The sequence below is a fragment of the Acomys minous genome, assembly GCF_964271855.1.
Source record: "Acomys minous genome assembly, chromosome: 5".
NCBI lineage: Eukaryota > Metazoa > Chordata > Mammalia > Rodentia > Muridae > Acomys > Acomys minous.
Genome location: NC_140494.1, coordinates 118,700,997 through 118,720,717, shown reverse-complemented (window position 1 = coordinate 118,720,717; position 19,721 = coordinate 118,700,997). Strand labels below are relative to the sequence as shown.

Genomic DNA, 19,721 nt, shown 5'->3' with positions numbered 1-19,721 from the left:
TGCCTTGCATATAGCACTGGGTATGGTCCGCGGCACTCCAGAACACTTCCCTAGACAAAACCCTTAAACTGTGCAGTACAGAAAGGTTGCTTATGTTGTTGTAGAGTTGCCTGCAAAATAAGGTACTGTAGGGATAGTTGAATGATGATGATATTTGTGGTACTTTTTTTGCTTTGTTTTGTTTCTGAAAGAAAAGGGATTTGCTTTTTTTTTTCTGCATCAATTAATATTGTTGCTTGTGACTTCCCAGATAAAAAGGTAGATAAAAATGTATTTGATCCTTAGTCAAGATTGTTTGCAAAATGACTTTAAACTGAAGATTTTAAATGGTGGTGGTAGTTAATACGTAACGTACTGCATTGAGGAGATACAGTGTGGAATTATATTTTGAAGTGGAACTTTATGGCATACCACAGGAAGAGCGTTTTGAATTAAGCATTGCAAAGTAAGATTGGATTTAAGGTAGTACTCTCTTGGATCTTGGTTAACTTTCTTGCTTTCATATTTTATACTTCATCCCCTTCCAGTTGTATTTTAGGTACTTAATTTCTTAAAGTAAAAAGTTCTGTTTTTAACCTCTTCATATTGTGGAACATTAAAAAAAAAAGGTGTGAATCTTGAATTTCTTGAAAATTGTCAGACCTGCCAAAGCAGAATAAGTAAAAATAGTTGTGTTTCAAAAGCCTAGGATCTGATCCTGGCTCTACCACTTTTTAATGTAACTTCTGTTTTTTACCTTTCTCCTCTTCAAAAATGCATATTCTGTATGGAATCTACAGAAAGGGAAAAATATGACAACAGAAGGATTTCTTTTAGGGATGAATAAGGGCGATGTATGAGAGAGTGGTAAGAAGTAATGGGGGGGATGATCCAAGTACATCATAGACATGTATGAAAATGTTACAAAGACCTTCATTACTTTATGTATCTAATTTACATGAGTAAGAATGAATGTTGTGGGCTGGTGATAGAGCTCAGTGGGTAAAGACACCAGCCACCAAGATTGACAAAAGTAAATGTTTTTTTAAATGTTGTGATAACTTGACACAATTTGATAAATTTATGTTTTTATGAAAATTGATTCAAGGTAAGAGTGAAGTTGTCAGTTTTTTAAAAAGTGATTTCTTAATTTCAGTTAGCTTTAGATTCCAATTCTGTTTGAATTATTTTTTTCAGTGCGGGTGACCTGATCTCATGCATTAATAGTTAGGTGCTTCCCTATTGAGCTTTATCTCCAGTCCTGTCAATGCAACTGAATGATTTAGGAAGAAAATATGATGTGTCATATTTGTGCTTATTTTTTCTGTTCAAATACCATTTTATTTTTTCAAGTTTCTTATTTTTCACTCAACTGTATACTGTATATTTACTGTAGATTACAGTATTTTCTTACATTTCACTTTAAGAATTTTCTTTTGTTTTTGTTTTTGAGACAGAATTTCTCTGTGTAGCACCAGACTTGCTGCTTTGTAGTCCAGCCTGGCTTGGAACTCAGAGATCGGCCTGCCTCTGCCTCTGGCGTGCTGGGATTAAAGGTGTGCACCACCATGCCAGGCAAGATAAATTGTGGGGTTTTTTGGTTTTCTGTTTGGTTTTGGTTTTGGTTTTTCCAGACAGGGTTTCTCTGTATGTGCCTTAGCTGTCCTGGACTCCCTTTGTAGACCAGGCTGGCAAGTTGTGGGGTTTTGTTTTGTTTTTTTTTTTTTTTAAACACCATTGTTTGTTAGTTTTTCTGTATACTTGCTGATGACTCTTAGATATTTTTAGATTTTTATTAGTCTGATAGAAATTTTGTTTTTAATTTACATTTATTCAAATTTTTATTTCATCACACATACACACACAACAATTTTTCTGTTTAACTAACAAAGACCTTGATTTCCTAATCCTTCTCCTTCTGAAATGCTTGGAATATATGCAATCTCCACTACCACCTTGCTTTACTTGTCTTATTTTATTTACTTTTTTTTTTTTTTTAAAGACAGCTTCTCTGTGTATCCCTGGCTATATCCTGTAGATCAGACTAGTGTTGAACTCAAATAACTGCCTGCCTCTCTTTCACAAGTGCTGGGATTAAAAGCTTGCTCCACCACCAGCTGGCCTTTATTGCTATTTTTTATTTATGTATTTTAAAGTGTATGGGTGTTTTACCTACATGTATGTCTGTCTGCTACATGTATGTCTGTCTCCCTAATGCCCGTGGAACCCATAAGTGGGCGTTGGATACTGGAATTGGAGTTATAGGTGGTTGTGGCCTGACATTTGGCTGCTAAGAATGGAATCCAAGTTCTCTTAACTTCTGAACTATATACGTCTCCAGCCCCACTTAACTAAATTCTTGATATATGAGGTCACAGTTCTTTTTTTCAATCAGGAGGGGAATACAGATGCTTCTGGCTACAAATAAGAACACAAAAGAGTTGTAATTTCTTTTCCAGACAGGGTTTCTCTGTGTAGTCTTGGCTGTCTGGGACTTGGTTTGTAGTCCAGGCTGGCTTCGAAGGAGTTGTAATTCTAAGAGTGCGTATAACTTCTCTTTTGTTCCTCCTCCTCTTTTTTTTAGACAGGGTCTCTGTGTAGCCTTGGCTGCCCTGGGCTAACTTTGTAGACCAGACTGACCTCGAACTTACTGCAATCCGCCTGCCTCTGCCTCCTGAGTGCTGGGATTAAAAGTATGTGCCACTATGCCTGACTGCCTTCTCTTTTTAAATTCTCACTTCCTACTTTTTCTACATCTTTGTTTTTGTTTGTTTGTTTTTCAAGGCAGGGTTTCTCTGTGTAGCCTTGGCTGTCCTAGACTCACTTTGTAGACCAGGCTGGCCTCGAACTCACATCGATCTGCCTGCCTCTGCCTCTGCCTCCCGAGTGCTGGGATTAAAGGCGTGCGCCACCATGCCCGGCTTGTTTGTTTGTTTTTTCGAGACAGGGTCTCTCAATGTAGCCTGACCCTCCTGTCCTGCCTCCTGAGATCTGAGATTATAGGTGTGTCGTCATGCTAGAGCACTGAATCGGAATTGCTGGAGACTAAGCCCATGTGCTGATAGTTTGAAGGTTCAAGGGGTCATTATCACTGATTTTGGGCTTATAAAGCTGTAGAAGTTTAGAGGCATTATTTATTATCCTTAAAAGTTAGATAGACTGCTTTTATTATTACTGTTGTCCAGTCATAGTGACTAGCTAAACTATTTTTTTAATGTGTTTATATCCTTTAGATGATAAGCAACAGAAAAAGATGAGCTCTTTCTCCATTGGATCTGTATTTCTGTTATTAACTAGCTGGTAGCTCTTCTGATGGAAATCCTAGGTAGTCAGTTTCAGTCCTGCTTCCCAGTCTTCCCCATCTTCTCTGCCCCCCTTTCGCCCAAGCTCTGGTTCCCTCTCTCTCCCTCCAGCCCCCTTCTCCTTTCTGCACTTACTGTATGAATAAAGGCTGGCCTCAGTTCAGTGCAGTCCTTTTGCTTTAGCCTCCCTAGGACCAGGGTTCTGGCTTGTGCTGGCACTGCTCCTGTCACTCTTGGTAGTGGCTCCAGGTTTCAGGTGGGAGTGCTCATGGCACTCCCCACCCCGAGACAGAGTTTCTCTGTGTAGTCCACCTGCCTCTGCCTCCCCAAGTGCTGGGATTACAGGCTTGCACTCCTACTCCTCTTTTCTTTTTTCTTTCTTTTCTTTCTTTCTTTCTTTCTTTCTTTCTTTCTTTCTTTTTTTCTTTCGAGACAGGGCTTCTCTGTGTAGTCTTGGCTGTCCTGGACTCACCAAGCTGCCTCTGCCTCCCGAATGCTGGGATTAATGGCATGCACCGCCACGCCTGGCTCTCAAACACTTCATTTTTAATGGTATAGTCCTGAGTCTCTTAAATGGCAGCTTCCTGGCATCCTATATAGTTCTGCAGTCATTTGTAATCTCAGTTCTCTGTCAGTTTCTGCTCCTTACTGTAATTTGGTACCTTCTTCCTTCTGGACTGTGGATGTGCCTGAATAGCCATTCAGTCACCTCTTGTTGTTTGGGTCTGCTGTTTGTTTTGTTTTTCGGCTAGGTTTTGCTCAGGCTGGCCTTGAGTTTGTGGCAATACTCTGGCCTCAACTGCCACGTTGTAGAATTATAGGTGTAAGCCACAACATCTCGATGAGTTGCTTTCTTTATGATAAGGCCACAAATAGGCGACAAAACCACTCATCAGGCTTTACTGGGGACTGGATGTGTGAAGCCAATTAACTAGCTGTCAGGGTACTCCTATACCAGACTGAGGAGTGCTGTGATGAGGCCCTACGCATTGTACACAGGGCTCTCTGAGCTGTAGGTGAAGCTAAGATCATCTTCAGTTGTCATGGCCTAAGCAAAGAATCCTGAAACAATTCAAGGAGAGGCCATGACAGGAACCACTGTTTCCAGTTTAGTTCCTAACACTAAAATGGACTTTGATCTCTGTGCTTGCAGCTAGTTTGAAGCCTCTGAGAAGAGCCTGCAGGAGCAGTGAAAAGCACTGTGATTGTGATGTGACCGCTCAAGGATCCAGCACTTGGGAAGCTGTTGTAGTTGCTAGTTCCCAGTGTTGTCTTGCAGTTGCCATCCTACAGTTGGAGTAGCTGTAGCTGACTGGGCCACAGCACTGTCTCACTGACTGAACTGTGGAGAACCACACTCCTAATCAGCCAGCATCTTTGGATCTTGTGCCAGTTGTTTGTTTCTCTGCTGGCCTGTGATCTGTGGGTCAAGCAGTCAAACTGTCTGCACCTGGCAATTTTAATATTTACAAGGAAAACTATGGAACCAGTCCAGTAAAATGCTTAGCTAGCACTTAACAAGGCCTTGAATTCAATCCTCAAATATAAATTAAATTGACAAACATGTAAATAAAAGCATAAGCAAAAAAACATTGGGGTGTGTATTTAATATGCAGTAAATTTTTTTCAGGTAAGAATGATTAACTTCCAACTGCAAAATTTTAGGGAGGCTTCAGTCTTCCTATGCCATGTGGTTGGGATGACACTACAAACCATTTTTTAAAGGTAAACAATTTTATTTTATGTGCATTGTGTTTTGACTACATACATGTGTGTGTGTTACAGGAGTTATAGACAGTTACAGTTTCAAGCAGCCATGTGGGTACTGGGAATAGAACCCAGGTCCTCTGGAAGAACAGCCAGAGTGCTCTTAACCGCTGAGCAATCTCTCCCACCCACTACAAGCCCATTTTTAAATTTGGTTTTGTCTTTTTACTGTTACTTTTTTTTTTAAGGTTTAAAAAATATATTCTGGATACATAATATACTTTTTGTAAATGCTCCTTTTTGATACATCTTTCTACTCTTTTAACAGTTGTTTCTTTTTCTTCCTCCTCCTCCTCTCCCTCTTCCTCCTCCTCCTCCTCTCCTCTGCCCTGCTTCATGCTTTCTCCTTCATCTTGTTCTGTACCCAGGGTGGTTAGATTGGAACTCTAAGTATACATACTGGCCTCAAGTTAGTGGAGGTCCTCCTGTCTCAGTCTCTCAGATGCTGGGGTCATCGTGCAGAGCCATAGGATGCAGATAAATTCAGATCTTGAGTTGTGATGGATTGGAACTGACCATTTTAGTCGTAAGGACTGTGCTTCTAAGAACTATTGACCATTCAAGAGCACAGTTTTATATAACAGGAAATTTAAGGCCAGCTGGAGCTAAGTCAGACCCTGTGTCAACACAGATCTAGGCTAGTAGTTTTCCTGGTAAATTTGGAGGAAGAGGGATTTTGGGATGGTCTCACGTAATTGATGTTGGCCTTAAACTCCTGATCCTGCTGCCTCTGCCTCCCACAGCTCTGTGATTACAGGAGTGCAGCACCATGCCTGTTTTATCAGTCATTCAGTCATTCATTTATTTGTAGCCCTGACTGTCAATTTGCAGATCAGGCTGGTTCCAAACTCAGGTAGATCTGCCTACTTGTGCTTCTTGAGTGCTGGGGCTAAAGGAGTGTACTACCACGCCCAGTTACTGTGGTGGTGGTGGTGGTTGTCCTCCTCCTCCTCCTCCATCATCGTCGTTGTCGTCGTCGTCGTCGTCGTCGTCGTCGTCATCATCATCATCATCATCATCATCATCATCAGTAATGTTTATTCACTTTACATCCCAGACGCAACCCTCTCCTTCCAGTCTCACCCTCTTCCCCTTTCCTCCCTCTCCTCAGAAAAGAGTTGCCCACCCCTCACCCCAGTATATCAGGCCGCATCAGGACTGGTTTATTATGTTTTAATGCTTATGTTTAATGGGATTTTGATGTGATTTTTCTCTCCTCTCCATATACATTTAAGTATTCCTTCACCTTGATGTGTTATAGTTTTGATTTGATAATTTTATGTTTTTAAGAACTCAGGAGAAAAGTAGCTAATAATATTTACCCAGATGGTGGCCAGTACCTTTACCCTGCTGAGCCATCTCACTGGACCCTAAAAATCTTTGATTATTGTAATATCTGGGTTATCTAGAAATGAACTTCTATTGTCTCTTTTGAGAATTGGTAAGAATTTGTTTTTGCTGTGTCTGATAATTTGAACTCCATCTTGGACACTTCAGAAGTTGATGATTTGTTTTAGTGGACATGTCAACCTGAGTAGATTATAACTCAAATTCTTTCTCATCTTGTACACGCAAGGGTTCCATTACCTGTTGATTTTTTTTAAGACTTTGCCATCTTTATGTTTACCTCTATTTTCATGTATTATGTAGGTTGATCCTAGGCTTGGGTAGTGATTTATATTGTAACATTCTTTGAAGGCGTCTCCTGTAATTCCTTATATGTCTCATATATGCAGTTTTCAGTCACAGCGGTATATCACTGTACAGTTTCTCTTTGAGACATACTAGGATCAAAACCAGGAGAAAACCTAATGGGATATTCAAGACTACCTTATCTCCCTATGTCTGTCTTTGCAGTGCTGGAGATTGGATTCAGGGACTGCAGTATTTACTATAGGCAAACATACCACCACTGAGGTACATCCTAGTCGTTTTAAAATCTTGTTTGCCCAAACTGGCATTTAGTTTGTGACTTGTAGCCTCCTGAGCAGCTAGGATTACACGCTTGCCCCCCTCCAGGCTCAGCCTCACCACCATTTTATTTGGTTCTTCTTTACCTTCCTCACCACACAATCTACCTGCTGGGTTGTTTTGTTTTGTTTTTGTCTTTTGAGACAAGGTTTCTCTGTGTAGACCAGGCTGGCCATTGCCTCTGCTAAGATTAAAGGTGTACACCAGCACACCCCACCCTGCTGTTTCTTTTTTTTTCTTTTTAAAGATTTATTTATTATATATACAATGTTGCCTGCCCGACAGAAGAGGGCACCAGATCTCATTATAGATGGTTGTGAGCCACCGTGTGGTTGCTGGGAATTGAACTTAGGCCCTTTGGAAGAACAGCAGTGCTCTTAACCTCTGAGCCCTCTCTCCAGCCCCCTGCTGTTTATTTTCAAAGTTCTCTAGTCCTCTGTTAGTTGTATGTGCACATTGCCCCCACCGCCATCTGTACATATGCCTACATGTATAATTTCTTAGGGTTGTTATTTCTGTGATAAAACACCATGACCAAGAGCAGCTTGGGTAGGAAAGTGTTTCACTTTACAGTTGAAAGTTCTTCACTAAGGGAAGCTGGGGTAGGGAAACTAGAGGCAGGAACTAGAGCAGAAGCCACAGAAATGCTGCTCGCTTGCGCCTCCTGGCTTTCTCAGATTACTTTCTCAAGACCACCTGCCACCAGTCTTGGCACTACCTACAATGACTGGGTTCTCTCACATCAGTATCGATTAAGAAGATCTCTCTCACAGGCGAATCTGGTGGGATTATCTTCTCAACTGAGGCATCCTTTTCTCAAATGATTCTTGCTTGTGTTAATTTGACATAAAACTAGCTATAATAATTGAGCCATTGTTAACACATAAACATCACTGTTCAAGTAGACCCTTTCTTTTTGTATATGTCTCCAAGGTGTCACATTAATATTAATGTCACAGAATAAAAAAATTTAAACACACGGTTGGGTGTGGTGATGCTTGCCTTTAATCTTATTAAAGGCAGACAGATCTTTGTACTCTTGAGTTTGAGGCCAGCCTGGTTATACCTAGAGAACCCTTTCTTTAAAAAAAAAAAAATAGTTGGGCAGTGGTGGCGCATACCTTTAGTCCCAGCACTTGGGAGGATCACTGTGAGTTCGAGGCCAGCCTGGTCTACAAAATGAGTTCAAGACAGCCAAAGCTACACAGAGAAACCCTGTCTCCAAAAACCAAAACAAACAAACAAAACCAAAAAATAAAAAATAAATAAATTCAAACACTTGAAACATTTGTCTCTTTAAAACATGCAAAAATTTCTCTAAAATATTCAGTTTCACTAAAACTCCAAAGTCTCCCCAAGTCTGGGGTACTTATGAATAAATAAGCCAAATAATTTATCCAAGAGAGAGGAATCAGAGCACAGTTAAAATCAAAGCAAAACTCGAGTCTGTTGAGGATTCAGTAACGATCTTCTGGGCTCCCAGAGGCTTCATTTCTCCAGACCTGCTGTTGGCAACACAGGGAGCTTGTTTCGTGGGCTCAGGATGGCTTCATTCCCCAGCTGCTGCTGTCCTTGTGCTTGTCCCATGGTACTGGCGTCTCCAAAATGCTGCCTCTGGGATGACTTTTGCCTCTTTTGGGGCTCTCAGGGACTCTGACCCTGCCATATGTTGCCAAAGCCTTATCTTTATGTCTCTGTGATCCCTCATTTCTTCAAAACCAGTACCACCTGGGAAATGCTTACACCTTACCTAGCTTTATTGCCTGCATGAAGTACTCCCAACTACACAGGAGGCTGCAGGTGGAAAATCACAGTGACTGTTTGGCCCCCTCTTGACCACACTTCTGAGAAGATCTTGCCTTAATGAGGCTTATCATATAAACATATTTTTCACTTTAGTGGTCTGGCCTCTTGTTAATTACAGCTGATTCTTCAGCGCCTGTTGACCAGAAGTACAGATGTTAATTCAAAATATCAGATGGCCCTGATAGAGCCAGGGTCTTTCTATGTAGTCCTAGCTGTCTTGGAACTTGTCGTATATACCAGGCTGGCCTCAAACGCAAGAGATTCTCCAGTTCTAGCCTCTGCTTCCTGGGTGCTGGATTAAAGGCCTGCTCCACCATGCCCATCCCTAGTAGAGCCTTGAAGGGACTCTGAAACTTCACAAGAGCACTGTCTATCGTCTGCACAGCTCTGAGCCGTCTTCTAAGCTCCCACAGAACAATCCACTGACTTCTGAATACTGAGTGGCTTTTCCAAGCTGTGCTGGCTAGTTTAGTGTCAACTTGACACAAACTTGAGTCATTTAGGAAGAGAGAACATCAAATGAGAAAATACACCACCAGATTGGCCTCTGGACAAGTCTGTGGTGCACTTTTCTTGTTTGATTGATTGATATGGGAGAGCCCAGCTCACTGTGGGCAGCACCATTCCTGGGTTGGTGGTCCTGGATATTATAGGAAAATAGGCTGAGCCATGGGGGACAAGTTAGTAAGCAGTGTTCCTCTTTGGCCTGTGCATGAGTTCTTTCCTCCAGATTCCTGTCTTGAACACCTGTCCTGAATTCTCCAGGTAAACTGTAAAATGGAATAAATAAATATTTACTTCTGGTCCTGGTGTTTTCTCACAGCAATAGAAACCCCAAGACAATCCAAAGTTCAAATGTCACCATGAAACACATGGTCTGGTCTGTCACTGCAATATCCCATGAACTAATACCAGTTTCTATCTTAGTGTTAGGGGTTGTGTTCCCTGCCTATTATTCTCTTAGGCCACTTGGGTGTATTGTCAACCTTTGACGTATTCCAGTACTTGCATTTAGACGTTGCTACTGTCTACAGTTCCATACATCCGCTGAGGATCTTAACAGTGGGGCTTGCTGTTACTTTTATATGACATCAAGATACAAAACTTCTTTTTGTCCTGCAGGAAGTTCTAGTGCTTCCTTGTATTTTGACTGCTTTCCTCTCACCTTGTTCTGACTCACCTTTTAGTGGGGACATACAGGCCAGTGATAGGTGCAATTCTCCACCACCCCCCTCATGAAGTTTATTTACAGTGAATAGTCAGCTACTCTGAAGCAAGTTGAGTCATTTTGTCAATGAGTGCTTCTAGGTGACCTCGCCTCAGATACTTTATTAAATAAAAATGTGAGATTGAACCTAAAAGTTTTGATAAAACCAGCTATAGGCTGTAACAACCTTTTGCTACTAGAACTCAGAAGAGGCACTAGCAACCTTGGTCATCCTTTCCCTATTTTTCTTTATAAGTTGAAACTTAATTCCTGTAACTTTCGTTCAGGTACACTGTTCTGTGGAGAGGCATTTAGTGTCCTACGTGCCACATAGTTATAATCTAGCAAGTCTAGACAGTATTATTAGACTTTATTTTGATTCCATAATAAACATTAAGATTTAGGATTGGCTTCACTTTCTTTTTTATATTTTTAACTCTTGGAGGGTTTGGTTTGGTTGGTTTGTTTCAGTTTGGATTTTGTTTTTGAGACAAGGTTTCTCTGTGTAGCGTTGGTTGGCCTTGACTCACTTTGTAGACCAGGCTGGCCTCCAACTCACAGAGATCTGCCTGACTTTACCTCCTGAGTTCTAGGATTATATAGGTGTGCACCACCATGCCCAGTTTGATTTTTAGTTCTTGAGTATGGTGTTTAAAGAGGATTCTTAGGGTGCCTCTGAATAAGAAATAAGAGGTAGGTAGTAAAGCAAGCCTGAATGAGTAGAGAGGTACATTGGCCCTTTTGGGGGAATGGAGTGGGGATAAATGCATGTGAACGTGTGTGTGTGTGTGTGTGTGTGTGTGTGTGTGTGTGTGTGTGTGTGTAACAAATGAGAAATAATTGATAGATCTTTTTTTCACAAAACTTGTTTATGATACTTTAAATTAGATTATTTTAAATCAATACTTAACTACAGAAATATTTTTTGAAACACTCTTTGATGTAGAAATTTGTACATGAAATGTAAGTAAAATGGACCTAACTTTAAGTCTGCTTCCTACACTGTCATGAGTTTTCATATCTTTGAATTAGCTTGAGATAAGGTCTCTTTCTGTGGCACAAAGAAGCCTGGAACTCAGCAACTTTAGCCTCCCACATGTTGAGATTACAGATGGGCCACACACGAAGCCCCAGTATTTATTTATTTATTTATTTATTTATTTATTTATTTAAGGTAGGGTTTCTCTGTGTTATCTTGGCTGTCCTGGACTTTTAGACCAGGCTGGCCTCAAACTCACAGCGATCCACCTGCTTCTGCCTCCCAAGTGCTAGGAGTAAAGGTGCCCACTACCAGATCTGGCTCCCCTGTCACCTTTTTTTTTTTTTTTTTTTTTTTTAAGATACAGGGTTGTTCCCTAAACCTGGAGCTTTTATTTAATTTAAAAAAAAAAAAAAAAAAAAAAAAAAAAAGCCTGAACCAACAGGCAGGGCTTAGGGGATCTTTCTCTCCAGTGCTGGGATTATGGGGTGTGCAGCATACTGACTGTAGATGCTGTGGATCTGGACTCAGGTTCTTAGATTTCACAGCAAGCATTTTACAACTTAGCAATCTTCTCAACCCCACCTGTGGTAGTTTTGGGAAATGGGGATATTTCTGACAACAGTAAACATTTATTTCACAGTTTTAACTTTTCCTTCTATAAATAACCTAATATGAAAGAATATACACTGTACTATTACATGGCACAGATATTTTATTGGTTTAGTTAAACATGTCTAAAGTACACCATGACTTTGGATTCCTTTCAACTGTTCGATACATATGGTCTTGCAAATTATATTAATATTTACAGTGTTGATGTGGCAGTCTGTTAAATACTCCATGCAGTAAATCAATTTTAATCAGTGCTTGATATTTTTGGTTTGCTTTTCAAGATAGGGTCTTGCTATGTCCTATGGACTGGCCTCATTCTTTATCTCTTTCCTCACTTTCCTGTGTGCTGAGGGTGTACGTACAGATGACCTCACTTGGCTTAGTACAGTAATTTACTTTGCCATCTCTTTTTGGCTAATTTTGAACTATTATAAATCAAGTTATTTAAGTAATCTTGATCATACAACTAACATTTTGTACCTACTTGGGAACATAACTATCTAAAAGGGTATTGTGGGTGGGACTTAGCGATGCTCTGTGCTTCAGCAGTGGTGCAGAGAAGAAAGCTTCCTTGCATTAGTAGAGAACTTGAGATCTAGCCCACAGTGTCTTTACATGTCTGTGAAAGGGCTGAGCTTGTGGCATGTATATAATCTTAGCACCTGGGGTATGGGAGTAAGAGAAATGTGAATTTGAGGCCAGCCTGGACTACAAAAACACACACATACAAAAAAGTCAGTAAGATATAATTACTCTAAAATGTTTTCTTTCCCCTTCCTTCAGAATCCAGCAACTATCACAAGAATACTCCTTAGCCACTTCAACTGGGATAAAGAGAAGCTAATGGAAAGGTAAGAAACTATATTATTAGCTTTGTACTAAGAGGTAACAGAGAAAGCCCAAGAATTTATTTCTATAACAGTATGCATATGAGGAAACCTTAAGTAATAATTGCTATTTCTTATATTGGAAATTTTGCAGTGAAGTTAGGAAATTCAGCTTAAAATCTGTGGAGTTGCAATGAAATAGAGGCTTTATTAGATATATCTTCTTGAATATCACAAACTAAAAGTAGATTTTAAAAAGCGCTTAATAAATAACATTCTTGGAACACATAAGATCTTCCTTATTAAGAAGATATACTATTCACGACTATTAAATCTTTATTAGGCATATAAATGATACTTATTCAGTATAATTAAAATGAAAAGTTGGCTAGATTTCCTAGCTGTCAAATTAGATGCTTGGCGCTTGGATTTTTGTTTGTTTTGGGGTTTTGTTTGTTTGTTTGTTTGTTTGTCTCTGCCTCTGCCTCCTGAGTGCTGGGACTAAAGGCGTGTACCGTGGCGCCTGGCTCAAAGTTTGCTTCTTAAAATCTTTCTTTTTTAAGAATTATTATGGGCCGGGCGTTGTGGCGCAGGCCTTTAGTCCCAGCACTTGGGAGGCAGAGGCAGGCAGATTGTTGTGAGTTTGAGGTCATCCTGGTCTACGAAGTGAGTACAAGACAGCCAAGGCTACACAGAGAAACCCTGTCTTGGGGGGGAGGGGGGATTATTTATTATGTATGCAGTGTCCTGTTTGCATATACACTCCACCCCAGAAGAGGACACCATATCTTATTGTAGATGGTTGTGAGCCATCATATGATTGCTGGGAATTGAACTCAGGACCTTTGGAAGAGCAGCAAGTGCTCTTAAAACTCTGAGCCATATCTCCAGTAAACTCTGTCTAATTTTAAAGTAGTAAAAGTTACTGGGATGAAGACTGACATTATTAATCACTCCCTTGGTTCCTTAGATTGGAAATTTGGTGACTGTTGTCTGGGTAACACCTCTGTTTTCTCTCTTTTTGTTTTTTTGTTTGTTTGTTTGTTTGTTTTTTTCGAGACAGGGTCTCTTTGTGTTAGCCTTGGCCGTCCTGGACTCACTTTGTAGACCAGGCTGGCCTCGAACTCACAGTGATCCGCCTGCCTCTGCCTCCCGAGTGCTGGGATTAAAGGCGTGCGCCACCACGCCCGGCTAACACCTCTGTTTTCTCTTACCAGCTTTTTTTAGGCAGCCTGGTTTCTGTGAGTTCTAGGCCAGCCTGGTCTACAAAGTAAATCCAGGACAGTCAAGGCTACACAGAGAAACCCTGTCTATAAATAAGCAATCAAATGCTTGTTGGGGACCGAGAATCTAAATATTGTAAGAAATGAAATGGAAAAATTTTCCCTTTTGATTCACATTCAAAGTGCTGTTTAAGTTACATTAGGTAATATTACAGCTTTTTAAAAATTATACAGCTTGTATCTGAGTTATAGTTTAGTAATTGGTTCATTATTGAACGTTTTCTATTAGATAGTATTTGATTTTATCCTTCTGGTAGTTTTTTGTTGTTGTTTTGGTTGGTTCTTTGTTTTGTTTTTAGACAGTCTCACTGCAGCTTTAGCTATTAGTCTGGAACTCTATGCAGACCAGTCTGGCCTCAAATTCACACAACTCTCTATTTCTTTGCCTCTGTCTGCTGGGACTAAAGACATGCACCACCATGCCTTACCTCCCAATAGTTTTGTGGTTTGGTTTGTTTGGTTGGTTTCTTTTGTTTTCACCTCCTGATAGTTTTTTAGGGCTGGAGACTAATGCCCTCATTTAGTTGATAATTGAAAATTTGAGATTTTAAGTTATTCAACTCAGGTTTGTAACACAGACTTGAACATGTTTGTTGGTCCCCAGGGTTGTTTTAAGCACATTATATTCAGCTTTCCCAGGGTTTGTGAAAGAAAATGTTTCTTGATTATTCTGATCCTTACCCCCCACCCCACCCCCCCACCCCTGCCGCCCCCTGCCCCACGCCTCCATGTATGTGTCTTGCTATTTTTACTGATGCCAGCATTCTTAATATTGTCATTTACTCTCAGGCTATTTTCATGATACCTCTTTTAAGAAAAAGAGTTCTCAATTTACATTAAAGTCTTGAGTTTACTTTTGTAACACTGCTGGAAAAAATTTTTCAATTAAATATTGTGCTTAAAATATTGTACTTAAGTGAGTAGTGGTGGTTGGTGCACACTTTAACTCCAGCACTCAAGAGACAGATCCAGGTGTATCTCTGTGAATTCCAGGAGAGCCTGACATGTGGCAACAACAAACACATCAAGCCGATACACAGTGACTTTGTCGCCTTTACTGATTTTTAAATTATATTTTGTGTTGTCTGATATTAGCACTGCTATGCTCATTTTAGAAACATTTTATGTACTTTCTGATTTTAAATATTCACTCTTCCTGCAAATAACATAGGTGATTATTAAAAAGAATTAACAAGTATTTATTATCATAAGTATTTATGATAATTTCTGTTTAGATTTAGCTGATGCTATTTTAAGTTGCACTCTACCATATTTCTGTTTGTTTATTCTGTTGTCACCATTAGATTTTCTTTTGTTATTCTCTAGTAATGTCCAAACACAGACTTAAAACTAACCTTAAAGTAGGTATAGTGCCTATATGCAGTTTTTGTAGGACATGGACACTGGCATATTAGTTCTCTATCCTTTTCTCTTCACCACATAAATTGATGATAATTTATATATATTTTGGTAAGCAGCAGCTGGTGTTGTTTCTCCCTCCCTATCTCCTTGATTCTTAAAAAACCTTTTGGGGGTTGCAATTGTGAAGGTGGGCATGTAGAGGTCAGAGGACAGCTGCTAGAGGGTTGGTTTTTTTTTTTTTTTTTTTTTTTTTCAAGACAGGGCCTCTCTGTGTTAGCCTTGGCTGTCCTGGACTCACTTTGTAGACCAGGCTGGCCTCGAACTCACAGCGATCTGCCCGCCTCTGCCTCCCGACTGCTGGGATTAAAGGCGTGCGCCACCACGCCTGGCTCTAGAGTTTTGTTTTTTGTTTTTTTGTTTTGTTTTGTTTTGTTTTTCTTACTGTCATGTGACTCCTGGAGATCTAGCTCATTTCATCATATATGGCAGGGAGCATCTTAGCCTGCTGAACCATCTCACTGTCCCTTAATTAAGATTCTAGAGATGGGTCTCATATGGCAGATGCCCGCATCTCCTCTGTGCTGGCATTACAGACATGCTTGCTCCACCATCTTGGGCTGCTCCCAGCAGCTCCCGAAGACAGATTGTCACTGTATTCCTGGTTGGCCTGGACTTCCTGTGTGTCCAGAGTGGGTTGGGACTTACAGGAAGCCTCCTGAGTGGTGGGAGTAAAGGTATGTCCACTACATCTAAATAGGCTTAACTGTAAATGAAGCTATGTTTCTTTAACCTTCTGCTCTTAGCTTTCTCAGCCTCTATCCCTTAACCGCATTGAGCTATTCATTTTACAAACATCATTTAGTTGTGTGGGACCTATTAGGTTTCTTAGGCCTCTTAGGGAATGGCAGCTATTCTTACGGAGTTTTTGGCAGGGGGTTCTTTTTTATTATTCTTTTGTTTTGTTTTGTTTTTTGTTTGTTTGTTTGTTTTTTCAAGATGGCCTCTCTGTATAACCTTGGCTGTCCTGGACTCGCTTTGAAAACCAGGCTGGCTTCAAACAGTGATCTGCCTGCCTCTGCCTCCCGAGTGTTGGGACTAAAAGGCGTGTGCCACCACGCCCAGCTGGGGTTCTTTTTTAAAACTCTGGGTTGTTGTTGTTGTTGTTGTTGTTGTTTTTACAAGGTTTTCTCCACTGTTGTACTGCAGGTTGTTCAGAAACTCACTGTGTAGCCTAAGTGGTCCTCACACTCATGTAGTTCCTCTACCACACCCTCCTCAGGGTTGCCATCGCCAAGGGGAGCCACTGTGCCCAGCTGTGGGCTGTCTGTCAAGACAGCCGGAACTAAAGGAGAGTGCATACCGATGACAAGTGTAGAGAGACATGCTCAGTCTTAGTGTGCTTACAGAAAAAGGTAATGAAGTAGAAAACCACAGGTTAGGAAAACAAATTCAATTAAGTGGAATGTTTAAGATAAAAGCAGATATGACTGAAGTAGAGAATTTTCTTAAACGTATATAACAGAAAATCTTAAAGTGAATTTTCGAAGTGGAAATATCAAAAGAATGATGGCAAGCCACAGACTGGGAGAAAATACTTGCCAATAATACATGCAGGCAGAACACTGCTTACATAATAAACAATAAATGAATCTTTTAAAAAATAGCTCTATAGTACCTTAATCACACATAAGTGCTAATTTTTCACCTAACCTCTTCACTAAATAGGTGTTAGTATTTCATAACAAAAACACAAAGCCTTCTGAAACACAAGTCAGAAAATGATAACATTCTTTTAAAAAAACATTTATTTATTATTATGTGATCTACATGTGCATCTGCAGACCAGAAGAGGGCATCAGATCACATTACAGATGGTTGTGAGCCACCATGTGGTTACTGGGAATTGAACTCAGGACCTCTGGAAGAGCAGACAGTGCTTTTAACCTCTGAGACATCTCTCCAGCCCCAGGATAAAATTCTTAATGACACTTTTCTTTCATCTCCTTTTGAAAGATTTGTTTTGACTTTGTGTGTATTGGTATTTGCTTGGATATATATATTACACACACACACACACACACACACACACACACACACACACACACACACACACACACACACCACGCCATGTGTGTGCCTGGTGCCCATGGAAACCAGAAGAGGGCATCAGATCTCCTGAAACTGGAGTTATAAAAGGTTGTAAGCTGCCATGTGGATGATGGGACTCAAACCCTTGTTCTCTGAAGAGCAGCAAGTGCGTTTAACTTGAGTCATCTCTCAAGCCTAAATTGTTTTGTTCTTTAAAATACTTTAAAAATACTTTAGCATGCCTGGGCGTGGTGGCGCACACCTTTAATCCCAGCACTTGAGGCAGAGGCAGGCGGATATCTTATGAGTTCGATGCCAGCCTGGTCTACAAAACCAATCAACCAAACAAACAAATGAACAAAAACTTTAGCATATCTAAATATGCACATTTCTTTCAATAATGACACATTAAAAGGCAAGGAAATTTGACCTACATGAAAATTCCCTGTCTTGTGGTAAAATCATGAAATGTCATGTCTGAAGCATTTTAGATTTGAAGGCATGTGAAAAAAAAAAATCCACCCTTTAAAATTCAGTAACCCAAGTGTGATGATGTGTGCCTGTAATCTCAGCACTTAGGAGGCAGAGGTAGGAAGATTAAAAAACAAAACAAAAAAACAGAAAACCCTCACAAACTCATATGTATATGGCATATTCTGAAGAAAAATGGGCTTTTTTCAGTAGTAGCACTAAAAGTGATTATTAGAAGCCAGGCATGGTGGTGCACTCCTTTAATCCCAGCACTTGGGAGGCAGAGTCAGGTGGATCGCTGTGAGTTCGAGGCCAGCCTGGTCTACAAAGCAAGTCCAGGACTACCAAGATAACATAGAGAAACCCTGTCTTGAAAACACCCCCCAAGTGATTATTCGAATAATACTTCAGTAAGTTTAAGGAAAATAAACCCCAACCTGTGCTCATAAATAAACACTGCCTTAATGAATAGACAGTTGGCCTTGGGACAAAAGTTTGAAGTCTGCAGGTTTACTTTCATATTGCTATTTTTTTTCCTAGTGGTTTACACTGGGAAAAACTTTAAAAATTAAGAACACCTTAGAAATGTAAAAAACAAAAAACAAAAAAAAAAAAAAAACAATTTAAAGTTAACTGTGTCATGAATCCCTAAGATAATAGTAAAAATTTAAATTTTATCATAAGTTTCACACAGACCTTACATGCAGGAAGCCATATGTAGTGAAGAGAAATATAAAGTGGCAGTATTAAATCTCAGATTTTTTATTTATATATATACAACTGCCGTGATATTTAGTAAGTTTATATTAGCCCCTGTTGGCTGCTACATTCAGCTCAGGCACTGTATTTGTGAGTAGGGTCTCTTTCCAGTTACTTCCATACTACATACAACTGACCCCAAGGTGTGTGTGGTGTTCTCAAGTCTTCCATTTTGAATGTAAAATGTCCCTTATAAACTCAGGTGTTTGTATACTTAATTGGTCCCCAGGTGGTTTGGGAAGGTTGAATCTTGGAAGAAGTAGGTTAGTAGGAGGTGAGCCTTGAGGCCTTAAATCCTAGTCCCACTTCTTATTCTTTGTTTAGTCTGAAAACAATGTAACCAGCCAGACTCCACTTCCTGCTGCTTTCCTGTTCTGTCAGGTCTTCCTCTCATGATGGACTTCTATTTTTCAAGAACTATAAGCTACGTTGCTTTTGTCAGGATATTTGATTACACCAACAAGAAAATAACTAATTCAATCATATATTATACATATTAACACACAAAATTCATTAACAACAAGCTCTTAGTATTTCAAGTTTTGTAGGAGTCAAAAGAATATCTGCAGCTGGTGAAGTTTGTAAGTAATAAGAATGCTTGCCTAGAAGCCGAAGATACTAGGTTTGTAGCAGTGGCAAAGGGAAAAAATAAGTTACAGACTCTCACTGATTCTAAATGGTACTGATTTGTTGTAAGGTCAGCTGAAAAATGGTTTTAGTTTGCACCTAGAGTTTGTATCTTCAGTTCTTTTATTTCATATGTATGGGTGTTTTGCCTGCATGGATGTGCATCTGTGTGTCGTGTGTGCAGTGCCCTCAGAGATTGGAACAGTGTATTGGGTCCCCTGGAACTGGAGTTAGAGATGAATGTGAGCTGCCTTGTAGGTTCTCGCAGTCAAAATCAGGGCCTCCAGGAAAACAGCCCAGTCTTCTCGAATCGTTTAGCCTTCATTCCAGCCCAGTTTTGTGTCTTTTCTTAAGCCTACATTTTCTATATGCTGCTTGAAATTTCGTTTAAACAGCTTTTTTGACTGGGGTAGGGAGCACACTGTATTCTGTGTTACAGTGGAATTTATGGGCGTGTGTGTGTGTGTGTGTATCTGTCTGTCTGTCTGTGTGTGTGTGTGTGTGTGTGTACACTAAACATTCATCCTCAAAATATATATGGATCAGTGAGATTGCTCAAGAGGTTAACAGCCCTCACTGCCAAGTCTGACATGGTGGAATGAGAGAATTGATTCTAGAAAGTTGTCTCTTGCCTCCACACAATTTCATGGCGCATTCATACCCACACTAAACATAAAT

The 19,721-nt window shown here is 40.1% G+C and overlaps 1 protein-coding gene across 3 annotated transcripts in view; it reads left to right on the top strand.

Annotated features, from left to right (window-relative positions):
• ARIH1 (ariadne RBR E3 ubiquitin protein ligase 1) overlaps positions 1-19,721 on the top strand; it is an 83,835-nt gene that overhangs the window by 15,484 nt on the left and 48,630 nt on the right. For all 3 annotated transcript variants that reach the window (XM_084781397.1, XM_084781396.1, XM_084781398.1), the window contains one exon: positions 12,410-12,477. In XM_084781397.1, the coding sequence (XP_084637523.1) occupies positions 12,410-12,477 (68 nt within the window). The remainder of the gene's footprint in view (positions 1-12,409; positions 12,478-19,721) is intronic.